Source organism: Rhinolophus sinicus, linkage group LG03, assembly GCF_036562045.2.
Source record: "Rhinolophus sinicus isolate RSC01 linkage group LG03, ASM3656204v1, whole genome shotgun sequence".
NCBI classification, from domain to species: Eukaryota; Metazoa; Chordata; class Mammalia; order Chiroptera; family Rhinolophidae; genus Rhinolophus; species Rhinolophus sinicus.
This window is the reverse complement of record NC_133753.1, coordinates 24018045-24044332: the sequence shown is the minus strand read 5'-3', so window position 1 is coordinate 24044332 and position 26288 is coordinate 24018045. Positions and strand designations below refer to the sequence as shown.

The 26288-nt window shown below is 37.2% G+C and overlaps 2 protein-coding genes across 5 annotated transcripts in view; one reads left to right on the top strand and one right to left on the bottom strand.

The window, feature by feature from the left end:
- Positions 1 to 2370, bottom strand: part of AREL1 (apoptosis resistant E3 ubiquitin protein ligase 1) — a 35826-nt gene extending 33456 nt beyond the window's left edge. Inside the window, exon 1 of one of the 3 annotated variants that reach the window (XM_019733516.2) lies at positions 2216 to 2370. The gene's annotated coding sequence lies outside the window, so the exon portion shown is untranslated. The remainder of the gene's footprint in view (positions 1 to 2215) is intronic. The other 2 variants (XM_019733513.2, XM_019733515.2) reach the window with 2 other exon arrangements.
- FCF1 (FCF1 rRNA-processing protein) lies at positions 2360 to 19284 on the top strand. Of its 2 annotated transcripts, XM_019733517.2 has the most exons (8): positions 2360 to 2480; positions 2788 to 2855; positions 4251 to 4322; positions 4839 to 4987; positions 13332 to 13404; positions 16521 to 16608; positions 18234 to 18328; positions 19012 to 19284. In XM_019733517.2, the coding sequence occupies exons 1-8, from the start codon at positions 2478 to 2480 to the stop codon at positions 19058 to 19060; spliced, it is 597 nt and encodes a 198-aa protein (XP_019589076.1). In that variant the 5' UTR covers positions 2360 to 2477; the 3' UTR covers positions 19061 to 19284. The 2 variants fall into 2 exon arrangements, with proteins under 2 accessions (XP_019589076.1, XP_074183309.1); XM_074327208.1 differs by lacking the exon at positions 2360 to 2480.
- Positions 19285 to 26288: the final 7004 nt, after the last annotated feature.

Below are 26288 nucleotides of genomic sequence, written 5' to 3'. Positions count from 1 at the left end.
ACGTTCTTGAGGTAATCAACACATTCAAGTTCCAAAACAGAGCAACTATATTAAACTATAATCAACATAGAGCCGGCCTGATGGCTCAGGTGGTTGGAGCTCCGTACACCTAACTCCGAAGGCTGCCAGTTCGATTCCCACATGGGCCAGTGGGCTCTCAAACACAAGGTTGCCAGTTCAATTCCTCGAGTCCCACAAAGGATGGTGGGCAGCGTCCCCTGCAACTAAGATTGAACACAGCACCTTGAGCTGAGCTGTCGCTGAGCCTCCCGGATGACTCAGTTAGTTGGAACGCGTCCTCTCAACCACAAGGTTGCTGGTTCGACTCCTGCAAGGGACGGTGGGCTGCGCCCCCTGCAACTAGAAACGGCAACTGGACCTGGAGCTGAGCTGTGCCCTCCACAACTAAGATTGAAAAGACAACAACTTGACTTGGAAAAAAGTACTGGAAGTACACACTGTTCCCCAATAAAGTCCTGTTCTCCTTCCCTAATAAAAATCTTTAAAAAAAAAAAAAAGAAAAAGAAAAATAAATAAATATATATATATATATATATAAAATCAACATGAAATTCCAACACCACCACATCCTCTATGTTGGAAGATATACAATGATAATAATAGAAAACACTTTAATAGCATTTACTAGTAGTGGTAGTTCTAGGGATTTCACATTTTAACTCATTTAGTCCTAACAACACTCCTGTAAGACAGGTACTATTATGAGTATCTCCATTTCACAGATGAAGAAAACAGAGGCACAGATAGATTAACTCTCCCAACGCCATGCAACTAGTAAGAGGGAGAGGGCATGGATTTCAGCCCCATCACACTTCAAAGTTCATGTCAACCAATTCACTGTTTCATAGTACGGGATGTGTAACGATCGGCTTTATTTTTAACCTAAAAACCTTTCTAGATCTTTGTGCAATAAGAAAAGTACAGGCTTACCTAAAGGATACTATGCTAAGTGAAATAAGTTAGACTGAGAAAGACAAATACCATATGACCTCACTTACATGTGGCATCTAAAGAACAGAATAAACAGACAAACAAAACAGAAACAGACTCATAGATACAGAGAGCAAACTGATGGTTGCTAGATCGGAGGGGGGTTGGGGAGATGGATGAGAAAGGTGAAGGGATTAGGAAATACAAATGGTAATAAAAAAATAGTCATGGGGATGTGAAATATAGTATGAAGAATACAGTCATTGGAGAATATAGTCAATCATGTCAAAAACTATGTATGGTGTCAAATGAGTACTTGACTTATCAGGGGGATCACTGCATAAATTATATAAATGCCTAATCATTGTTTTTTGGACACCTGAAACTGATAAAAAACATAAAAGGAAAAAATGTACAGGCTTTGCAATAAAAAAGACCCAAACAAACCTCTGAATGAAGTCTGAGCCTCAGCTTCCTGTATGTAAAACGAGGGTACTTAAGTTACTGTGAAGGTCAAAGTTGGTAATACAGCCCAAGGGCCAAGTACAGTCTACAAGATAGGGATTCACAACTTTAAGTTTACCGACACCTAGAGGGCCCATGGACGGGGTTCAGAGTCCAAGAGTCTCATAAATTGTATAACAAATAGTATATGTGTACCCATTTTTTAAAGAATCATCCCTGGCTTTCCATAAATTTCAAGAGTTATGTGATTTCCAAAAAGTTAAAACCACCAGAATACATAGTAGCAGGAACTCAAAAACTGAAAGCTATCTTTTCCTTCTTGTTCAAAAACTCTCCCTTTTCCATTAAGGATGACACACCAAGGCTTCACAATAAATGTGAATTACTTCCCACCATTTTCCTGGCTTGGTAACTAGTAACATATGCAAACTTATGCCCCAATGTTCTAGAGTCTAAAAAGGGCCCTCAAACGCTGCTTCATCCCTTTCTTTACCGAGAAGACTACACAGTATCAACTAGGGGAGAATCTTGAGAATAGTCCACCCGGCTGCAAGAAGCACCAAGCCGGCTAGGAGAGCCAAGTAGGAACCAGAGTAGGAACCGAGTTGCACGGTAGAGACCTGACGCCCAGCGCTGAAGGATGAGGAGAATGTGTTTCCCCAAACTAATGGGCATCCCAGAATTCCGTCGCCCCCTCCACCCCTGCCCTCCCTTCCTCTCTCCCTCCCTCCCTCCCTCTCTGGAACTCTCGTGCCGGCAGGTCATCCCGTGAGGAAGTGGTAGCGGAGACAAACTTTACCAGAGCTGGAGAGTGCAACGCAGCGATGTCCCAGATCTGCTGCCCTGAGACGCGGCAACACCCGGCAGAAGACCAGTCCTCAACCCTCCCTTCAAGAGACTCAAGTGCAGACCTCCATCGGGGATGGGAACCGGCTCCGGGCTTTTCCGTTTCTCAAAGCGGCTTCCGCTTCCGGGTTATCATTTGCCGGAAGCAGTAGACGGGTGACGTAAAAGTGTCGCGCCGTTGGTGATTCCGGAAGAAACAAGAGTGTGGCGTGAACATGGTGAGAGAGAAGGGTTCGAGAAGGGACAGTGTCGGACCACATTTTGGGTGGAGGTTGAAAGAGCCGGCCTCTGGCGAAATTTCGTCCACATTCCCCCTGCTTATTTTCATTCTGATCTTAGCTCTTAAACTGCTTCTGCCGTGCTCCAGCGAATAGGGAGAGGATACTCTGCCTGGGTTGGGGCAGAGAGGATAAGAGGAGCTGGGTATTTGAGGGAAGAAGGGAAGGGTATGGACAAAGAAAAGAAAGAACTCAAGAAGATGGGATGTATTTCCAACTCTTTTAACTCTAAAATTTCTGTTTCAAGGGGAAGCAAAAGAAAACAAGGAAGTATGCGACCATGAAGCGAATGCTTAGTCTCAGAGATCAGAGGCTGTGAGTGTCTGGAATCTACTGGGTTCATAGACTGCAGATAAAGCAGTCAGGAGGGGATAAATAGTGAAAGTTTTTGTTTTTATTTCGTGTTTGTTTTTAATATTATTGTGTCTTGGATTTATATAGCTTGAGATAGTAGTCAAGTGTATCACAGCTGTTGAGCAAGAACACTGGTGAATGGGATGGGAATTAAACATCTCTTAAGTGGTCACTTTGTTCCACCGTTTTTATATGCTGTGTTTCCCCGAAAACAAGACCTAGCAGGATAGTCAGCTCTAATGTGTCTTTTGGAGCAAAAATTAATACAAAACCAGGTATTATATTGTATTATACTATATTATATAAGACCCGGTCTTATATTAATTTTTGCTCCAAAAGATGCATTACAGCTGATTGTCCAGTTAGGTCTTATTTTCGGGGAAACACGGTGCTTTATCTACCATATCACATTTAAGACTCCTAACAGTTCTGTGAGGTAGGTAGGGTTATCTTTATGTTCTTGTAATTACACTACTACATTCCCCAGGAAAAAAAATGTTTGTTAGAATTGTTGAAAAAAGGTGAGGTCAGTTTGTCATGTGTCTCCAGCACCTGACACTCAAATATTTTTGAAAGAAAGAATGGGAAGACACCTAGATGTCTCCATTTTTTAAGTCTTATAAGAATTCAGTTGGCTGTGGAAGTAGACTGTAGAATTATAGTCCCTGTTGTACGGAAGACCTAAAAACCTTCCCTGCTTCAGTGAAGAATGGACAAAGTTGTTAAATAAGGACTGATGTTCATTGTGTTTAGGAGCCTCAGCACAAAGGAATGGTCATTAGAGTCTTCAAAATTATTAAATTGTATTCTCAGTCTTTAATATGTGTTTATGTAATTTTTAGGAAATTTACCCCACTAATAATATTTCTAGTTAAGGGCTAAATTTTTTATATGTATTATTACATTTTAGCCCTTTGTAAGAGGCATGTGGGGGAATCTTTTCTCCCCTACCATTGAAGCATCTGAGTCTTCAGAAGATAAAAATGTCAGCCTTTTTACCCACTACTTGGAAGTGAATTTTGATCCTAGATATAAGAGCTTCTGACTAAGAAAGAAATTATAACATAACCAACATTTATTTACCCATTAACAATTTTTATGGATTATTGGCTAGATTTTTCAGTTTAATTATGTCTTACAAATTGATTATGTTAATTACAGGCTACTTCCCACAGTTATTTGTGCTCTAAATATGTATATTTATATTGTAAAAATGTGTATGCTTATACCGATGTAAAAAGTCACAAAGTAGGATTTCTTCTGAAGACAAAAAAAAAATATTTGGTTTTGAATGAGATTATAATTGCTGTTGTTTTTTCCTTCTCCCCTGCATTTAATTTACTTTTTTTTTCCTAGTAAAGAAAAGGATAGGTTAAAACCTAAAAAGAAACCAAAGAAAGATCCCAGTGCACTCAAGGAAAGAGAAGTGTGAGTAATCAAAATTTTCAAGTTTTCCTTTAAGACATTCTAAAATCATAGGCCTCTTAGAAATCCAGGCTTTCCCTGAGCTGAGTTGCTCAGCCGTTTTTAAATCCAGCACAACTATGCAAATGAAAGTGATATTGAATCTAAGATCAATAATTTTTTTATTTATTTTTTTGCCAAGAATCTTTCAAAAGAAATAATTACTGTTGTTTAACTCACTGGCATTTTATGAAACAGGGACTATATCGCCACAAATATAGTAAGGACATAGTTTCAGAATCGAAGTCATTCCTTTTAAATAAATACATTTAGCTTTATGAAACCTTATCACATATTCCTCATTTTGCCTTGGAGTGGTGATGGATATATCATCACAGAATTTATTAGGATTTATTTCCAAGAACAAGGAAAAAAGAACTTAATCTATACCAACCTGTTTCAAACAGAGACTTCTTATTTTTGTTGATACCAGAGTATCAATGTAGACATTATTTTCTGTTTTGTTTCTTTTTCTTTCAGCCCCCAACACCCTTCCTGCTTATTCTTCCAGTATAACACACAACTGGGCCCACCTTACCACATCCTGGTTGATACCAATTTTATCAACTTTTCCATTAAAGCCAAACTAGACTTAGTTCAGTCAATGATGGACTGTCTGTATGCCAAGTGTGAGTATCATACTTTTACATTTCTTTGACATTTGTATAGAATAATCATTTATTCAAATGTATGAAAAGAGATGAATGGAGTCCTAGTTAACTGAATTGCTGGCCATTTAATTTGTTCACCATACCAATGACCATTTTCTTTTCTTTAATGTATTGGGGTGACATTGATTAATAAAATTATGTAGGTTTCAAGTATACAATTCTATCATTTATAGAGGGTGCCAAAAAATGTATACATATTTTAAGAAAGGAAAAACCAAAATACTCAGTATATACCGATAACAAAAGATGAATACAAGACATGTATACATTTTTTTGGCTCCCCCTGTACTGCATTGCATGTTCACTACCGAAAGTCAAATCTCTTTCTGTCACCACATATTTGACCCCCTTTACTCTCGTCTACCTTCCTCCCCTCCCCTTCCCCTCTGGTAACCACTAAACTGTTGTCTGTGTCTATGAGTTTTTGCTTGTTTGTTTGTCTTGTTCATTTGCTCCTTTCAGTTTTATGTCCCACATGAGTGAAATCCTATGGTTCTTGACTTTTTCTGTTTGACTCATTTCACTTAGTATGATCATCTCAGGCTCCTTCCATGTTGTTGCAAATGGCAGTATTTCATCTTTTCTTATGGCTAAGTAATATTACGTTGTATATATATGTACCGTATCTTCTTTATTCAGACATCTGTCGAAGGACACTTGAGTTGTTTTTTAATTTTTTGAGGATCCTCCATACTGTTTTCCATAGTGGCTGTACCAATTTATAATTCCACCAGCAGTATATGAGGCTTCCTTTTTCTCCTCAACCTCTCTAACTGTTGTTATTACTTTTATTGTTGATATAGCCATTCTAACAGGTGTGAGATGGTATCTCATTACAGTTTTGATTTGCATTTCCCTTACAGCTAGTGAGATAGAACATCTTTTCATATATCTGTTGGCTCTTTGTATGTATTGGGAGAAGTGGTCCTCTGGCCATTTTTTAAATTGGATTATTTGGTTTTTTGTTGTTGAGTTGTATGAGTTCTTTATATATTTTTGACATTAGCCCCTTATTAGAGGTGTTGTTTGCAACTTCCTTTCAGTTGGTTGCCTCTTTGTTTTGTTGGTTGTTTCTTTTGCTGTGCAAAAGCTTTTTAGTTTGATATAGACCCATTCATTTATTTTTGCTTTTACTTCCCTTGCCTTTGAAATCAATTTCATAAAGTTCTCTCTAAGACCAAAGTCCATAAGTTTACTACCTATATTTCCTCTATGCAATTTATTGTTTTAGGTCTTAGATTTAGATCTTTGGTCCATTTTGAGTTAATTTTGGTGTATGGTGATAACAATCTGGTTTTATTCTTTTGCATGTGGCGTTCCAATTTTCCCAGCACCATTTATTGAAGATTGTGTGTTTTTGGCTCCTTTGTTGAAAATTACTTGCCCTTATAGATGTGATTTTATTTCTGGGTTCTCAATTCTGTTCCATTGGTCCATGTGCCTGTTTTTCTGCCAATACCATGCTGTTTTGTTTATTGTCTCTGTAGTATAATTTGAAGTCGAGGAGTGTGATACCACCGCCCTTGTTCTTTTTTCACAGGATCACTTTGGCTGTTCAGAGTCTTGTGATTCCATACAAATCTGATTTTTGTTGTTGTTCTATTTCTTTAAAAAAAATGCCACTGGGATTTTGATGGGGATTGCATTAAATCTGTATATTGCTTTAGGTAATAGGGCCATTTTAACTATGTTGATTCTTCCAGTCCATGATCATGGACTGTCTTTCCATTTCTTTGTGTCTTCTTCAATTTCTTTTAAGAATGTCTTATACTTTTCAGTGTGTAGGTCCTTTACATCCTTTGTTAAGTTTATTCCTAGGTGTTTTATTCTGTTTGTTGCAATTACAAAAGGAATTTTTTTTTCATTTCTTTTTCTGAAAATTTCATTGTTAGTATATAGGAATGCAATGAATTTTTGTACATTGATTTTGTATCCTGCACATTTATATTTGTTTCTTGTTTCTAATCGTTTTTTGGTGGATTCTCTAGGGTTTTCTATATAAAGAATCATGTGGTCTGCAAAAAGTGACATTTTGACTTCTTCATTCCTAATTTAGATGCCTTTTATTTCTTTCTTGTGCCTCATTGCTCTTCTGGGACTTGCAATACTATGTTGAATAATTGTGGTGAGGGGAGCATCCTTGTCTTGTTTCTGACCTTAGAGGAAAAGCTTTCAGTTTTTCACCATTAAGTATGATGTTAGCTGAGGGTTTGTTGTATATGGCCTTTATTATGTTCAGGTACTTTCTTTCTATGCATACCTTTTTATTAAGTGTTTTAATCATAAATGGATGTCGTATCTTGTGAAATGTTTTTTCTACATATATTGGTATGATCATCTGATTTTTATCCTTTATTTTGTTTATGTGATGTATCATATTGATTGATTTGCATATGTTGAACCATCCTTGTGACCCTGGAATGAACCCCACTCAATCGTGATGTTTCATCATTTTAATGTATTGTTGTAGTCAATTTGCTAGTATTTTGTTTAGGATTTTTACATCTGTGTTCATCAGATATATTGGTCTGTAGTTTTCTTTTTTGTGTTATCCTTATCAAATTTTAGTATCAGGGTAATGTTGGACTTATAAAAGAAGTTAGGAAGTATTGCCTCTTCTTCAGTTTTTTGGAAGAGTTTGAGACGAATAGGTATTAAATCATCTTTGAATGTTTGGTAGAATTCATTAGTGGAACCATCTGGTCCTGGACTTTTGGTTTTTGGGAGGTTTTTGATGACTGTCTCAATTTCTTTGCTGTTAATTGGCCCGTTTAGATCAGGGGTGTTCAAACTTTTTTCAACGTTTTTCACCAAGGGCCATATGTGGTAAAATACACAAACAGCCGGGCCACTCACTTGAAGTCAAGTACATATTGTCTCACCTGGTTTATTTAAGTAAGCTAAATATATTTTTGAAATTTGCTACAAGCCAATAAAAAATGGATTGCGGGTCACAGTTGGACTGTGGGCCGCAGTTTGGACACCCCTGGTTTAGATTTTATAGTACTTTGTGATTCAGTGTAGGAAGGTTCTGTATTTCTAAGAACTTGTCCATTTCTTCTAGATTATTGAATTTGGTGGCATATAGTCTTTCAGAGTATTCTTGTATGAACCTTTGTGTTTCTGTGGTATCTGTTGTAACTTCTCTTTCATTTCTGATTTTGTTTATTTGTGTCTTTTGCCTTTTTTCCTTAGTAAGTCTAGCTAGGGGTTTGTCAATTTTATTTATCTTTTCAAAGAACCAGATCTTTGTTGTGTTGTTTTTTTCTATTGTGTTTTTGTTCTCTATTCCATTTAATTCTGCTCTAATTTTTATTATTTCCCTCTTTCTGCTGACTTGGGGTTTTATTTGTTCTTTTTCTAGTTCTTTAAGATGTAACATTATGTTGTTTATTTGGGCTTTTTCTTGTTTTTTGAGATAGGCCTGTAACGATATAAACTTCCCTCTTATTACTGCTTTTGCAGCATCCCAAAAGTTTTGATATGTTGTATTTCTCATTTGTTTCTATATACATTTTGATCTCTCCTTTTATTTCTTTTTTGACATAGTCGTTCTTTAGTAACATGTTAATCTCCACATATTTGTGATTTTTTCCTGCTTTCTTTTTGCACTTGATCTCCAATTTCAAAGCATTATGGTCAGAGAATATGCTTGGTATGATTTCAATTTTAAATTTGTTGAGGCCAGTTTTGTGTCCCAACATAGGCTTTCTCCTTGAGAATGTTCTGTGTGCACTAGAGAAGATTGTATAATCTGGTGTTCTGGGATGAAAGGCTCTATACACGTCGATTGTGTCCATTGGTCTGTGTCATTTGTGGCCGCTATTTCCTTATTGATTTCTGTTTGGATGATCTATCCATAGCTGTCAATGTGATATTTAGGTCCCCTATTATAATTGTGTTTTTGTTAGTTTCTCCTTTTAGTTCTGTTAGTAGTTGCTTTATATATTTTGGTGCTCTCTGATTGGGAGCATATATATTGACAGGTGTTACGTCTTCTTGATGTATTGTCCCCTTTATCATTATGAAATGTCTATCTTTGTTTCTCGTTAACTTTTTTATCTTCAAGTCTATTTAGTCAAATATAAGTATGGTCACACTATACTTTTCTCAAAGTATCATTTTCCACCCTGTCACTTTGAGTCTATATTTGTTCGTGCAGCTGAGATGTGTCTTTTGAAGGCAACATATGATTGGGTTTTGTTTTGTTTTTTATCCAACCTGCTACTCTGTGCCTTTTTATTGGTGAGTTCAGTCTATTTACATGTAGAGTGATGCTTGATATATGAGGATTTCCTATAGCCATTGTATCTTTTGTTTTCTGGTAGCTCAGCATCTCCATTGTTTCTTTGCCCTTGTGTTAACAATGACCATTTTCAGTTAGGTGAAATGTAACAAAAACTTGACTGGGAATAATTACACTTTCACAATTCAGAAAACAATTGCTTTGATTGTCATTATAGGTATCGATTTTGAATGTAGGAGGGATGTGTGATGGGTAAGAAAGCTAAATTCTTTAAAAGCTTCAAATTAATAAATATAAAAACTGACTGTGTGAGTTTATTATGTCAAGATATGAAGGTAACCACCAAATGAGTAAAACAGCTAATGAAGTAAAATAATTCATTTCTAAGGATCAAAACTGGTGGGGTGGGAAGGATCAGGGGACAGTTATATTTTCATATAGGCCTCTTTGCATTTCTTTTTAAAACTATGTTTATGTAATACTTTAATTTTCTTTTAAAAAAATCTCTTAGAAATAATAAAGATTAGTCTGAAGTTGGGACACTACCATGCCGGTAAGAGTGGACGAGGGTGGCCCTGTATGAGGGAAGGCATGAAACTTGGTAGGCTTCTTGTGTTCCCATGGTGTTTCTTATGGTTGTCTAGCTGCTTCTCCAGGAATGCTATGACCTATTTATAAATGAAATGGATGGAGAATTCAAACATGGCCCCTTGCAGGTGAATTGTTTACTTGACTCTAGCTCCATCATTATTATCTAGATGATTTTTTAGGATAGCTTTAGTTCTGTAGTTAAGTTTTCTCTAAATATAGCTAAATACTTCCACTGTGTCTTTTCCACAAACAAGCTTATTAAGGAACATACCATTTTCTATAGTCTTCTGTGTAACATAATACTTCAAAGCAAAGGCTAATGAAACATTTAAATGCAAATTCATTTACCTAGGAGATTAAGTTAACTATTTTAATCTTTACTTATTTAATTTTTCTTCACTTTCCTTTATACCTAAAGGAAGGTCTTTATCTTCCTCTTGCCTTGAAGATGCCCCCTTGACCTTTTCTTAGCTCCTGGTCTATTCCATTTCCATCTGATATTCCAACAGGGAAGGACAGTTTGCTTCCCTTCAGTTTTCTTTTCTGTCCATGAGTCTTCTTTCCTGTTACTTTCTGTTTCTTTATAGTGATCTTCCTGGGCCTACTTCCCTGATCAATATGTAAGCCCTTGCTTGCTTCACTGCTACATGGCTCTGTAATTGATTCTCTTAAGGCGTATATTGCCCTCTGATTCCATAATGATCTGATCTTACTGACTTCATACCCCCATTTTACAAGTTCTCTTTTTTTCCCCCTGGGCATTGTATTTTAGTTTAAAATTTCTTAACTTTGCTTTCAAAAGTATTAATATAATTGAAAAAATATATAGCATTAAAAAAAAAAGAAAAGAAAAAAGTTCCCTGTAATGCCTTTTCTCAGAAGGGCAGTTTTTAAAAATTCATATACAATTTCTGTAGAGTGGAGGTTATTTTTGTTTCTTTTATTAATGAAAATGGATCAAGTGGTCAGCCCCATGGCTCAGGTGGTTGGAGCACCGTGCTCCTAACGCCAGGGTCGCTGGTTCGATTCCCACATGGGCCAGTGAGCTGCGCCCTCTACAGCTAAGATTGTGAACAACGGCTCTCCCTGGAGCTGGGCAGTGGGAGGTCAGCATGGGCTGCCACAGGCTGCTGTGTGCTGTGGGGGGCTACCGTGTGCTGCCAGGAGCGGCCGGTGGTCAACATGAGTGGCCAGCAGCCAGCGTGTGCTGCCATGAGCAGCCAGAAGCCAGTGTGGGTGGCCGGCGTCCAGCAGGAGCGGCCGTGTGCTGCTGTGGACTGCCGTGGGCTACAGTGTGCTGCCATGAGTGGCCAGTTGCCTGTGTGAGTGGCTGGTGGCCAGCATGAATGGCTGGCAGCCATCATCAGTGGCCGGCAGCTGGTGAGGGCTGTCATGAGCTGCTGTGAGCTGCCAGGTGATGACCGGTGACCTACTGCCTTAGCCAGTGGGGGGTGGGGGTGAGCACAAGGCTCATAACACCAGCATGGGCCAGGGAGCTGTGTCCTACACAAGTAGACTGAGAAACAACGGCTTGAACTGGAGTGGGGAGGGGGGGAGGCGGGAAAAGGGGGGGAGGTAGAAAATGGGTCATACGTTATTTAACTGTTTGTGTTTTGTTTTGTTTTCAAATTTATTATTTTTTTTCAATTGGGGAATGTTGGGGAACAGTGTGTTTTTCCAGGCCCATCAGCTCCAAGTCAAGTCGTCCTTCAATCTATTTGTGGAGGGCGCAGCTCAGCTCCAAGTCCAGTTGCCATTTTCAATCTTAGTTGCAGGGGGCACAGCCCACCATCCCATGTGGGAATTGAACCGGCAACCTTGTTGTTGAGAGCTCCCGCTCTAACCAACTGAGCCATCTGGCCACTCCTGTTTGTGCTTTTTTTAAAACAGCTTTGAGATATAATTCACATACCATACAATATACCCGTTTAAAGTATATGATTCAGTGGCTGTTAGTTTATTAACAGTCGATTTTAAAACAGTTTCACTATTAAAAAAAACTGAACCCTTAGCCATCATCCCCCACCCCTTCCCATTCCCACCATCCCTAGACAACCACAAATTTGCTTTCTGTCTATCAATTTTCCTATTCTGGACATTTCATTAAAATAGGATCATATAGTATTTGGTCCTGTTTAATTTAGCATAACGTTTTCAAGGGTTAAAGCATGTATGTACATAAATTGCTTTTTATTACCCAATAATACTCTATTACATGGATAGATCGCATCTTATTTATCCATTTCTCCTTTTTATATTGAACAAACATCTCTTGAATGTTTTTCTGTTAGTATATAAAGATGTACCTTAATCTTTTTAAAATTATGTAGTATTCTATTGTTTAAATAATTTTTAAAGGCCAATATTCTACTAGACATTTGGATTATTTCCAGTTTTTACCCTGTTATAAACAAGGTTGTAGTGAATATTTTTGTGACTATGTCCCTGTGTTAGCATGGAGTATTTCTTTAAGATACATTTTCTAAAGCTATATTTCCATATTAAGAAGTTAATTATTTTGTTTTAATAGGTATTGCAAAATTACCTTCAAATAGTTATAAGAGTTTATACAGCTACTAACGCAGTGTGAGAATACCTGTTTCCGCAATAATAACCTGACAGTCTCTGTTGAAATCTTGCCTTGACCATTTGTTATCTAGTTACTTTATGCCTCAGGTTCCTCATCTACAAAATGGGTCTGATAATAATAACATTACGTGATAGGAATTGTTTTGAAGATTAAATGAGATAATCTTTGTAAAGTGCTTAGCACAGTGTCTGGTACATAATTCTAAGCTATTATAAGCTCTTTGAGAAATGTGTAGTGATATTTTCCCCAGTTTTATTTGTATTTTACTTTAATGCCTTTTTGTTAGATAGTTGTCAAACAAAAGTTTTATATTTTTACGTGATCAAATTTACATTTTCTGGTTAAGTTTATGGTTTCTTTTGGTTCACATTTAAATTTTTTTTCCATTTAGAATTTATTTTAATATACAAAGAATGACGGGGATCAAGCTGAATTTTTTTCCCCAGATATGTTTATGACAGATACATTATGGAATCTGTAGTGTGGTGTTGGGACAGTTCCCTAGTTTCTTTATACATATTCTCCTCTAGTTCTTATTGTTCTTTTCAGTGCTTATTCTGCTTCATTCCAGAAGTCTCGTGGGTCTTTCAAAGATTGTCAACAGGGGGCGGCCGGTTACCTCAGTTGGTTAGAGCACAGTGCTCTTAACAACAAGGTTGCTGGTTTGATCCCCACTGGGGCCACTGTAAGCTGTGCCCTCCACAACTAGATTGAAATAACTACTTGACTTGGAGCTGATGGGTCCTGGAAAAACACACTTAAAAAAAAAAAAAAAAAAAGATTGTCAACAGAATGTAGTTCAGAGAGTTAAATCAGTTTCTTCACATATTCTTTTATTAACTTTTTTTTTTTTTTTTTTTTTTTGGCCCTGGCAGGTATCCCTTGTATAACTGACTGTGTAATGGCTGAAATTGAGAAACTGGGGCAAAAGTATCGAGTGGCTCTAAGGTAGGAAGGAGCTGATCTGTCTAAAATTGTTCTAGATTAGTAGACAAGATTCTTTTGACCTTCCTTCATTGGTTTGCTGTCCAAAGATGTATTGGCTGGTTAGATTAAATAAAAATACAAAACTAGTTAACTGTTTATGATTAAGAAAGCAGACATTGAAAGGTTAGAGGTTTTTAACCTGAAGCTCTTTTTTTTAAAATTAAATTTGTTGGGCTACCATTAGTTAATAACATTTTTTAAGTTTCAGATATATGACTTTATAATGCATCATCTATATATTCTACTGTGTGTTCAGCACCCAAAGTCTAGTCTCCTTCTGTCACCATATATTTGACCCCCTTTGCCCCTTTTATTCTCCCCCCACCCCACACCACCTCTGGTAACCACTATACTGTTGTCTGTGCCTATGAGTTTGTTTTGTTTGTTGCTTTTTGTTTTATATCCCACAAATGAGTGAAATCTTATGGTTCTTGTCTTTTTCTGCTCGACTTATTTCACTTAGCATGATACTCTCAAGACACATCCATGTTGTTGGAAATGGCAATATTTCATCTTTTTTATGGCTAAAAGTAGTATTCCTTTGTATATATGCATCACATCTTCTTTATTCAGTCATTGGTCGAAGGACACTTAGGTGGTTTCCATGTGGCTATCGTGAATATTGTAAGCTGAAACTTTTTGCATGAAGGTAATTAGTTGTATTGGGCCTCCTTTTAAGTTCCTCTAAGATTTTCAGTTAGAAAGTGTCTTTCTCTTAGTTTATCTAGGCATCTACTTCAGAATCTCACAGTTAAAGAATTCACATTCTGAGTTCTCAGTTTACTCTAGAATGTACCCTGGAGTTTAGAGTAGCAGTTTCCAAGGTATGGTCTGCACCCCTAGGAGTCCCAGAGAACTTTGCAGGGAGTTTGCAAAACTATTTTCATAATAATAACAAAACATTGCCTTTGTCATTGCTGACATTTGTGCTGATAGCAGCATAGTGAGGTCTTTTTGCTTGATAGCTGTCAAACAGAAGTTTTATATTTTTATATGATCAAATTTACATTTTCTGCTTAATTTCATGGCTTCTTTTGGTTCACATTTAAGTGGTGCCTTCGTACAAAGCCAGGCAGTGGGCCCAAGTAATGCTAATAGTCTTTGTATTCTTCACTGCTGCCCAGTCACTTAACTGATTAAACGGTAAAATTTGTTAACTTTGTTTCATCTCAATCCTGGAGTGCAAATCATTGCTCCTCGTGATCGTACGAAGTGCACATAAAGCACGTCTGCGCACCGAAGGATGGAGTTTACCTCCCTGGGAAGCATTTGTGTGCTGGTTTCAGTTGTGAATTGAACCAGTTTCTTTTTCATGGAATATCATTTTTATGCAGAGAACAACTGACAGATACTGATTTTTTTTCAGAATTTGATATTTAGCAGATACTGTCTCAAAAAATTCAGTGAACCTGTCACTTCGTGGAAAACAACTTACTGCCGTAGTTAAAGTTTAAGTTTTCAAGTGAAAATCAGAGTTTTAAAAAGTCATGAGCTTATCTCATTCCCAATACTCAAGACCTTTGAGACTAATGAAGATATTAATGAATACGATGTTTTTGATATTGTACGATGTTTTTGATATTGTATAAAGAAATGTGTCCGTATTTGGAAGAGCTGTGTAACTCAGTGAATCAGTATTTTCCCTGGAGCCTCTTCCCAGTCTACCCTCGACCTGCCTTTCCAACCCTATTTCACTCCCCTCTGTACATACACTCCTCTCACTCTTTCCTGAACACAGCCAAACCTTTGTACAGATGGTTGGTGCCCTGTTTGGAATGTGCCTGCCTTCACTTTGCTTGGAACATTCTTTCATCTTCATTTTATTTTTATCTCAATGTAATTTTTTCTAACTCTATCAAACCCATGTTGACCTGACTCTGAACTACTGCAATGTGGAGTATTTTTGTGGTACTTGGTACCTGTGTGCTGCCTTGTGTTTTTATTCATTTTGTGACTCATCATCGTTGTGTAATAGAAAGAGCATTGCTCTGGGGATCACAGACTTGGGTGTTTCTTTTTCAAATTTGTGTGAAAATGATACATGTTTGATTTGTTAATAGCAAACAATATAAACACATACATACAATAAAAAGTAAAATTCCCTCTCCATATTCACACTTTGTCCATTCTCCTACCCTAAGAGCGACAACTGAGAAGGATTTATATGTAGTTCGTATGTGTTTTTCCAGACAAATGCAAATCTAGAGAAAGAATCAGGGAAAGACATTTGTACTTTTTTTTTTCTTTTTTTAAAAAATTTATTGGGGTGACAATTAGTGAAATTACATAGATTTCAGGTATACAATTCTGTATTACATCATCTATAAATCCCATTGTGTGTTCACCACCCAGAATTAGTTCTCCTTCCATCATCACATATTTGATTCCCCCTTACCCACATGTCCCACCCTCCTCCCCCCTGTACTTTCTTAATTGAATCATATACATATATGTGTACACAAATACACACACACACACACACACACACACACACACAGTTCAGTGACCTGCTTTGTTTATTCAACAGTTTATTATAGATCCTTCCATGTTGATACACACAGCTGTCTACCTCTTTTTTTAGTAGGATAGGGACACCAAAATGTATTTAACTTTTCCTTGTTCCTGGATATTCAGATTATCTCCAGTTTTTCACTACTATAAACTGCTGTAGGGACCATCCTTGTGCCTATATTCTTGTACATTTGTCTAAAACAACTTCCTCAAAGTGAAATCATTGAGTTAAAATTGATTTGGTTTTGCATCTTGGCTTTTCCCAGCTGGGTAACTTTAAACAAATCAATTCATCCCTCTGAATCTGCTTCCACATCTGTAAAATGGAAATATAATAATTCAGAGTTTTGTGAAGATTCCATGACATAAGGCACACCAGCTGTCAGTCAGGAAGCTTTAATTCCCTTTTCTGTAAGTTGTCTTTACAATTAGAAGGTAAACTTCATGAGGAGAGGGCTGCCTTAAAATCTACACATAGATCATGTTACCCTTATTTCACTGATTGAGACTCAGAAAGTTCTCCATTTGCTGGAATGTTTTCATGAATCCATTTTGTAACCCTATAGGATCGCCAAGGATCCAAGATTTGAACGATTGCCATGCACTCACAAAGGAACCTATGCAGATGACTGCTTAGTACAGAGAGTAACTCAGGTACCATTAGTTTTTAAAGGTTTATTTTGTGCTTTTAAAAAAGAAAAGGTGAACTATTGTCTCCTGAATGTTCATGGTCAGTAAGTATCAAGGAATATAAATGGTAAAAAAAAAAAAAAAATTATATAGAATCCCTTCATAGGAAGCATAGGTGTCCTCATTTACTTGAGAACATGGATTGGAAATGTATACTGTAACCATAATGGAAAGATCATGGACTTGGAAGGAGACATGGGTTTCAAATCTTAGCACCTGCGTTTGTTAGGTGTGTGATTTGAGGCACTTACTGATTCTTTATTCCATAAATCTTCTCTATAAAGTGGTTTAAGTGAGTGAGTATAGATATAATAATACAGTTGAACAACGTGGGAGTTAGGGGCACTGAAACCTTGTGCAGTCAAAAATCTGTATCAGATAACTTTTGACTCCCTAAAACTTCAGGTGTCCTTCCATATCCATGGGGGATTGGTTACCCTGTGTGTCCCAAAATATGCAGATGTTCAAGTCCCCCATGTAAAATGGCATGGATCAATACATGCAGTCTGCCCTCCGCATCTGCAGGCTCCCAACCGCAGATCAAAAACAGTACAGGTATTTACTAAAAAAAACCTACGTATCAGTGGATCCACTGATTATATCACTGTTCAAACCTGTGTTGTTCCGGGTCAACTGTATATCAGATTTCACCTCCCTATGAATCTAAAATAAGGATCCATTTCCTCTCCATGCAGGAATTTGGTTCCTCTCTACCATGCCTAACCCAGAAGTATTTTTCAGTTACATCTGAGTCTCCCAGAGTGCTATATCACAAGTACCCTGGAATAAGTGGGTTTTTGATTGTTACGTTCTGGCTTCCTTGTCAAGCACCACCACAATTTCACCTACTGATTGCCCTTATAAGAGCCTCTCTCTGCTGAGGATAGCCATCTTCATCTAGTGACCATACTGCCAGTCTTTTAGCAATTCTATCCCATGGGTATTGCCAGTATTTCCCATAATTTCCCACAGCACAGCTGACACCAGGCTGCAACTCTTTATAAAACTCAATGGGAGATTTGGGCATGACAGAAGTAAAGTACAACACAAATTAGCTCTCAGCTGGCAGCTAATTGTTGCTTTCAGAGCTACTAGACTCAAACTTGTCCTGCAGATCCTATTCTGGCTTCATGGCAAAGGAGGTAGCATACCTCCACCACTAGGAGACTTCAGAGCTGGCCCTGCTGTCCCAGGAAAGGCAAAAGCTGTGCCCTCTGATCCAAGGTACTTTGCCTTTGCGTAGAGTCCCCCAGGGCATTTCCCCCAAACCAAAGAATTGTCTGCCCCAAATTTGAAAGTCCCTACCACTTAGCAGACAAAAAAACAGTTTGTAGCTTTTAATTTTTCTTTCTTCTTCCCTTCAAGATTCTTGGAGCTACATTCAACCCAGGCATCTTATTATCTATTTTACAAATATGAGCTCCTACATCATAGTAGCTACTCAACAAATTGTTATAGCCTTTCCTTTGCTATTTACTGTGAAAAGGAATGATTCTTCAGACTGGCCAGTGATTGTACCATTATAGTATCATTAAGTAGACTTAATAAGCTCTATTATTAAGTGACTACTCAATCGGTGTCTCTTACAGCACAAGTGTTACATTGTGGCTACGGTTGATCGGGACCTTAAACGAAGAATCAGGAAAATCCCTGGAGTTCCCATCATGTACATTTCTAACCATAGGTGAGAACTTCTTGCGGAAGTGATTAAAGTATATAGCTGATAGCAATTAAAAATGAGGTCAGGTTATAGAAGAATTTGAAAGAGTATCAAATGTTTACATAGTTATATTTGAAGAAATGAGACAAAGTAACAAGAACAAGAGCAAGACATAAAGCTGGGATTTGGGAATGAGGCAGACATTCACATTGTTACAGTAAGATTACCAGAAGAAATAGAGGAATGTGTTGCTTTCAATACAAAGCAGTAACTTAAGCTAATCTTTTTTGGCCAGAATTTTTTTTTTTTTTAGTAAGTCTAGTGCATGTGATTAGCACCTCTCTGGGAAACTGAAAACTTATTAAAAAACAAACAAACTGCTTTTTATCCTTCTTGGATGTTATGTCAGTCAGTCTTCAGACTTTATTATTTTCAGCCTCAGGAGAACACAATATAGAGGAAATTATATGGGCTAAAAAGTTGGGCTTCCCTGGACTCAGTGTCTGGCTCCCCCCTTGTTAACTTCTGACTTTGGAGAATAAAGATATTACAGTCAGCATTTTGCTATAAATCGTTCATTATAATGTTCCCATTGACAAAAAGGATTCTCAGTGACCGGTGAGAGTATCGCAGTCAGTAAAGGATGGCTTTTTAGGTGGGTTCTGGACCCACCTTTCTTACCAGTGTTAATTTTTTATCCTGATCAGGTACAACATTGAGCGGATGCCAGATGATTATGGAGCCCCTCGATTCTAATTCTTAAAAGACAAAATTCCTCTGCTTTCCTTCAACCAATTTTCTCTGTTGCCAGTTTATGAAACACGCTACAGCATGAATTATTATTCCACTCACCCATTTGCTCTATTATGAGTTGAATATAGTTAAAGACACTCACTTTTTTATGTTGTTTTGAAAATGATATTTTTGTATCATTTTAAAATTTGTTGCATCTTTTTATAAATCCAATGACTGCTCACAAATTTGATGGTTGTTGTTTTATATTGATTTACTCAACAAATATTTATTAAGGTTTCAGTAGGCACTTAATAAGATATGGTCCTACCCTCAAGACACTTATATTATGGTGGGAAAGAGAAACATGCAGGTGAATAAATACAGTAAAATGATGCTAGGATAAAAGTAGGAGGGAGCAGACACATACAGGAGGAAAGAATGATTTCTTTCTATGTGGTTGGGATGGGGAGGGAGGAAAGGCTAGAGGTATTCATGTTTGAGTTAATCTTTTCTTTTAATTTTATTAAATTTATTGGGGTGATAATGGTTAATAAAATCACATAGGTTTCAAATGTACAGTTCTATGATACATCATCTTTGAGTTAATCTTTAAAAATAAATAGGTGCTTGCCCAATAAAGAAAATGAGGCACAGTAAGCATATGAACAAAAGCATGGACACAGATAGTACATGGAATGAATATGCTTGGCCTGTTCAGACAACTGCCAGAAGATTTTTATAACTGGAACATAGGGGAAAGAGGTTTATACCCACATCTGAGACCCCAGAGGTAAGAGGTGGGAGGAAGGGGGCCTTATATGACATACTAGAAGGTTTGGACTTGATCTTGAGATCAGTAGGAAGTTGTTAAAATTTTAATTAGGGTACATAACATGATCAGATTAGATAGTTTAAATGATCACAGGGTAGTATAGGAATAGACAAATAGATCATTGAAACAACAGAAAGTCCATAAACAGGTCTGTATGGAAGTTTGGTATATTTTAAAGGTTTAATTTCAAATGTGTGGAAAAAGAAAATGGTTTTAGAAGGCCAAATAGTGTGGGCTCATTCTGCTAGGGTTAGAATCCTGATTTTATCAGTTAATGTCAATGAATTGGACAAACTACATAACCATTTGGTATTTTCCTCATTTCCACCTTAAAATGTTTTATTTAATCCTGAAAACAACCCCAATAAAATGGGATTAAATTGAATAGTACCTGACACAAATGTTGTTCAATAAGTGTTAGTAATTATTATAATGGCAATTGGCTATCCATTTTGAAAAAAACTTTTAGATTCCTACTTCATGTCCTTCATGAGAATATATTTCAAGTGGAACAAAGATCTAAATTTTTTTTTTTAAGCTATGAAAGTATTAGGGAAGAAAGACACGAAAAATGTGTATAACCTTTGGGTAGAATTCTTAAATAACATGAAGAATATCAAAGCCATAAAAGAAAAGATTGATAAGTGTGAATATATTAAAATTCTAGAGTTCTGTGCAAAGCAACTCCTTCAATTATTGAGCAGTGACTGACCAGAAGATTTTCCAAGGGTGTGAGGAAATGGTTAGTCATGTAGTGCTGCCAAGTGCAAATGGGTATAACTATTTTAGATAGCAGTGTGTCAAGATCCATTAAAATAAAAATTGCAAATATCCCTTGAGCTCAATTCTATTTTTTGCTTATTTTATCACATAGGTGATTTCCTTTAAAATACATAATCAGTATCATATAAATGCTAATAAGTGTGATACAAATGTATAAAGAAACGTTCACACCTGTACAAGGAAGCATATAAAAGAATGTTTACTGCACCACAGTTAATAATAGAAAAAAATTTAGAGGAATGTAAAAGTTTGTCAAAAAGGTCTTTGTTATGTCTATATTATGAAATGTCACGAGCTTTTAAAAAGAATGGGGTAGATTTAAAAATTGGCAAAGGACTTGGATAGACAATTCTCTGAAGAAGACATACAAATGACCAACAAGCACATGAAAAGATGCTCAATATCACTAATAATTGGGGAAATGCAAATCAAAACCACAATGAAATGCCACTTCACAGCTATTTAAGATGGCTACTGTTAAGAATAAATACATAACGAGTGTTGACAAGGATGTGGAGAAATTAGAACTGTTGTTCTGTATTTTGATTGTTGGGATGGTTACTCGGATATATTGATTTGTCCAAATGCATTGAAATGTATACAAAATGGGTGCATTTTGTTGTATGTAAATTATATCTCAGTGAATTAAAAGCTAGAAAAGGCATACAAAAAGAATATGCTGTTTGAATATGCAATGTGGAAAATACTGAGGTTTTATTTGTGGCCTCACATGGTCAATTTCATGAAAGTTCCATTTATATTTGAAAAGGAAGTACATTCTCTGTTATTTGAGTATTATCAGGTTAAAAGTTTTGATATTTATCCCTGAGATCTGATTGTTTAGGTCTTCTATATACATTTTTATTTTTGACTCTAATCTGTCTCAAACTAAGAGAAGTACATTAGTTTCTTAATATTTTTTTAGTATATTTTGTGTATTTCTCCTTGCAGTTCCTAGGGTTTCCACTTAATGAAAGTTGGTACTGTATTGTTTTGCCCCGTGGATACTCATAACTGATATATTTCTTGTGAATTGTAGCCTTTTGCATTATAATATATCCTTTTGCCTCATTTAATGCTTTTGTGCCTGAATTCTGCCTTTTCTGATACTAAGAACAAGACCTCTGCTTTCTTTTCTTTTCTTTTTTTTTTCTTTAGGTGTGTTTTTCTAGGACCCGTCAGCTCCAAGTCAAGTAGTTGTTTCAATCTAGTTGTGGAGGGCGCAGCTCACAGTGGCCCTTGTTGTTAAGAGCACCGACCCTCTTTTTCTGTTTTGTAACACATTTGCTTTCTAAACCTTTGCCATCCTTATATTTTCAGCTTTTCTGAATTCCTTATTTCCAAAGTAAGATGCCCATGCATGGTTTATCTTTTTATCTTGTAGACAGAATTGCTGGAAACTGTTCACATCTATGAGTCTTTTTTTTCCCCCCTTTTCTGAATGGGAGTGTTGGTTGTCCTGTTTCTATCCCACCAATTGTGTATTTGGTTTATGAGGACAGATAATTTGCCTTCTTGGTGCGTAGGGCTCGAGATCGTAAAAAGCCACATCTGATAGTGATACATATACCCTTTGCTGCAGAGACTGCTATGCTTCACCTTCCGTGTTTCCCCGAAAATAACACCTAGCCAGACAGTCAGCTTTAATGCATCTTTTGGAGCAAAAATTAATATAAGGCCCAGTCTTATTTTACTATAAGACCGGGTATAATATAATTAATATAGTATAATAAATATAATATCGGGTCTTATATTAATTTTTGCTCCAAAAGACACATCAGAGCTGATTGTCCAGCTAGGTCTTATTTCCAGGGAAACAGGGTAGATATCCTGGACTTTGAGCATGATGTCATACCTGGACTGGAGAATATATAGAAGAGGAGATTGTGTATACTTGGCCTGTGATAGGGAAAGTGAGGTCAACATTTGGTAACTAGGAGGGTAGAATGTAGCAGTTGTTGGTGCTGTTCACCAAATATTTCTGGCTCTCTGTTTTATGGCCCCCAGGTAGGATTGCTCTTCCCCACCACCTTTGAAGTTATATGTGGCTATATGAGTGAAGATGGCATATGTCATTTCTAGGCAGAAGCTTTAAATGTCATTGTGTGGTTAGCAATGTTTCCTTTGTCTTGCTTTGACAATCATGAAAACATTGAGATGGAATCTTGCTTTGCCTGGATCCCACAGAACAGTCTAGGTTAATGATAGAACATTAGGGTGAATGATAAGCATTTGTGGTTTTAAGCCACTGAGATTTGGGTTGTGTTTTTGTTTGTTTGCTTTTATTACTGTAGCATAACTTAGCCTATGCCAGTTGACAAAGTACATGTTAAAAAGTCTGGGTTAGAACAATTGGACAAGAAAAAGAAATAAAAGGCACCCAAACTGGAAAAGAAGAAATTATTTCTGTTCACAGATGACATGATCTTATATGTAGAAACCCATAAAGAAATCAATTTTTAAAAAACTGTTACAACAAAGTTCAGCAAAGTTTTAGAATACCAAATCAACATGGAAAAATTAGTTGCATTTCAAAACACTAACAATGACCAATCCAAAAAAAAAAAAAAAAAAGATGAAGAAAATCCAGTTTACTATAGCTCAAAAAGGATAAAATGCTTAGGAGTAAACATAAGGAGGCAAAAGACTTGTACACTGAAAATTCCAAAACGTTGCTGAAAGAAATCAAAGATAACAAAGAAATGGAAAGACATCCTGTGCTTGTAGATTGGAAGACTCAATACTGTTAAAATGTCTGTGCTCCCCAAAGCTATCTACAGATTCAATGCAATCTCTCAAAATCCCAATGACATTTGTTTGCAGAAATGGGGGGGGGGGGGGAATGCTGAAATTTATGTGGATTCGCAAGGGATCCAAATAGCCAAAACAATCTTGAAAAAGAATAAAGTTGGAGGCCTCACACTTCCTGATTTCAAAACATATTATGAAGGAATAGTAATCAAGACAGTGTTATTCTGACATAAAGACATATATAGACCAATGGAACAGGATAAAGAGCCCAGAAATAAACCCTTGCATAGATTGCCAAGTTATTTTCAACAAGGGTGCCAAGACTACACAATAGTCAAAGGACAGTCTTCAACAAATGGTTTTGGGAAAACGATATCCACATGCAAAAGAGTGAAGTTAGACTGTTAATTTACACTATGTACAAAAGTTAACTCAAAATGGATTAAAGACCTAAACATTAAGACCTAAAACCCTAAAACTGGAAGAAAACATAGGGGAAAAACTTCAGAATATTGGATTTGGCAATGGTTTCTTTGATATGACACCAAAAGTGTAGTCAACAAAGGCAAAAATAGTCAAATGGGACTGTGTCATACTTAAAAGCTTCTTTGTATCAAAAGAAACGAGTGAAAAGGCAACCTATGGAATGGGAGAAAATATTTGGAAATCATGTATCTGATGAGGTTATTAAAATCCAGAATTTATAAGGAACTTATACAACTCAACAACAATAAAACAACCCAATTTAAAAATGGGCAAAAGAATAGACAATTTTCTGAAAAAGATATACAAATAGCTGACAAGCTCATGTAAAGATGCTCAACATAAGAGAAATGCAAATCAAAAGCACGAGATAGCATCTCACACCCATTAGGATGGCCACTATCAAAAGAACAAAAAACATGTTGGAGAGGATGTGGACAACATCCTAGTAATTGGAACACTTGTGCGCTGTTGGTGGGAATGTGAAATGGTACAGCCAGTATGAAAAACAGCGTGGTGGTTCTCAAAAAGTCAAAAATAGGGGCCGGCCTGGTGGTTCAGGTGGTTAGAGCTCCATGCTCCTAACTCCGAAGGCTGCCGGTTCAATTCTCACATGGGCCAGTGGGCTCTCAACCACAAGGTTGTCAGTTCAATTCCTCGACTCTCGCAAGGGATGGTGGGCAGTGCCCCCTGCAACTAAGATTGAACAGGGCACCTTGAGCTGAGCTGCCGCTGAGCTCCCGGATGGCTCAGTTGGTTGGAGCGCGTCCTCTCAACCACAAGGTTGCCGGCTCAACTCCCGCAAGGGATGGTGGGCAGCGCCGCCTGCAACTAGAAACGGCAACTGGACCTGGAGCTGAGCTGTGCCCTCCACAACTAAGACTGAAAGGACAACAACTTGAAGCTGAACGGCACCCTCCACAACTAAGATTGAAAGGACAACAACTAGACCTGGAAAAAAGTCCTGGAAGTACACACTTTTCCCCAATAAAGTCCTGTTCCCCTTCCCCAATAAAATCTTAAAAAAAAAAAAAAAAGTCAAAATAGAATTACCATAATCTGGCAATCCCACTTCTAGCCAATTGAATTCAAAGCAGAATCTCAAAGAGACATTTGCACACTCATGTTCATGGTAGCTTTATTCACAATAACCAAGAGGTGGAAGCCATCCAAATATCCCAAATATCCATTGACAGCTGAGTGGATAAAATATGGGATATACATACAGTGGAATGGTATACAGACTTTGAAAAGAAGGAAATTCTGTCACATGCTACAACATGGATAAACTTCAAGGACATTATGCTAAGTGAGTAACCCAGTCACAAAAGGACAAATACTATGTAATTCCACTCATCTAAAGTAGCTAAAATCATAGTGATAAAGTAGAAAGGTAGTTGCCAAGTGTAGAAGAGAGGAGGGAAGGGGAATTAGTATTTAGTAGATACTGAGTTTCAGTTTTGCAAGATGAAAAAGTTCTAGAGCTCTGTTGCACAACAATGTAAATATACTTAACACTATGAACTGTACACTTAAAAATGATAAAAATGGTAAATTTAATGTGCTTTTTACTACAAAAAAAATATGAGATCAAAGCATGCATGGTGAGAAATGAAAGATTAACTATAAAAGGAAGTCACACACCATTAAGAGCCGCTTCTTTGTGTGCTGTAGTCCTGTGGGACTCGTGGGCACAACGCTGGTTGGTTTTCAGAGCTAGGTGTTGTGGGGACCCATCCTTGGTTTGGGAGCCTTAAAAGTGTGGGTGCTAGATGTGTGGTCCAAAGCCTCAGCTCCTCAGGGAGAGGCTGGGAGTTGGGGGTTCCCTTCCAATTGTATGGTGCTATACTGAGGGTGAGGTTCATGGTGAGAATGTGTCTCAGCCTTTCCTAGCCATTTTGAGGTAAGGATTTTCTCATTTTGCCCGATGTGTAGGAGTCACTCAACTAATTTCTGGATTTCTCTCAAGAGGGAATTGCTCTGTGCGTAGCTGTACATTCTGTGGGTCTGTGGGAGGAGGAACATTCAGGAGCCTCCTGTGTCACCATCTTGGTCCCTCTCCTTAGGAAATACATGCTGAATGCTTAGGTGTGAAGGGTCACACTATCTTCAAGTAACGTTTTAACGGTTTGGGAAAAAAGGTAGACTGACAGGCGGGAAAGAGAGAAAGAGGGAGAGAATGTAGCAAAACATTAACAAATGCTGTGCCTAGATGAAGCGTATAGGGGTGTTTATTTACTATTCTTACAACTTTTCCGTAGGCTTGGCATTTTTCAAAATAAAACATTTGGTGAAAAAATAAGATACAGTAGAGAGAAAAGATAACTGACACAAGCGTGTCAAGAGCTGGGCTCTAGACCATAAAGGACAGGATTAACTTGGGAAAGAAGAGCCACTCAA

Bases quoted from the DNA above. Each gene is read 5' to 3' on its own strand.
- FCF1 (XM_019733517.2), top strand. The intron at 2,856-4,250 runs GTGAGTGTCTGG...TTTTTTTCCTAG, and splicing joins AGTCTCAGAGATCAGAGGCT to TAAAGAAAAGGATAGGTTAA. The intron at 18,329-19,011 runs GTGAGAACTTCT...TATCCTGATCAG, and splicing joins ATGTACATTTCTAACCATAG to GTACAACATTGAGCGGATGC.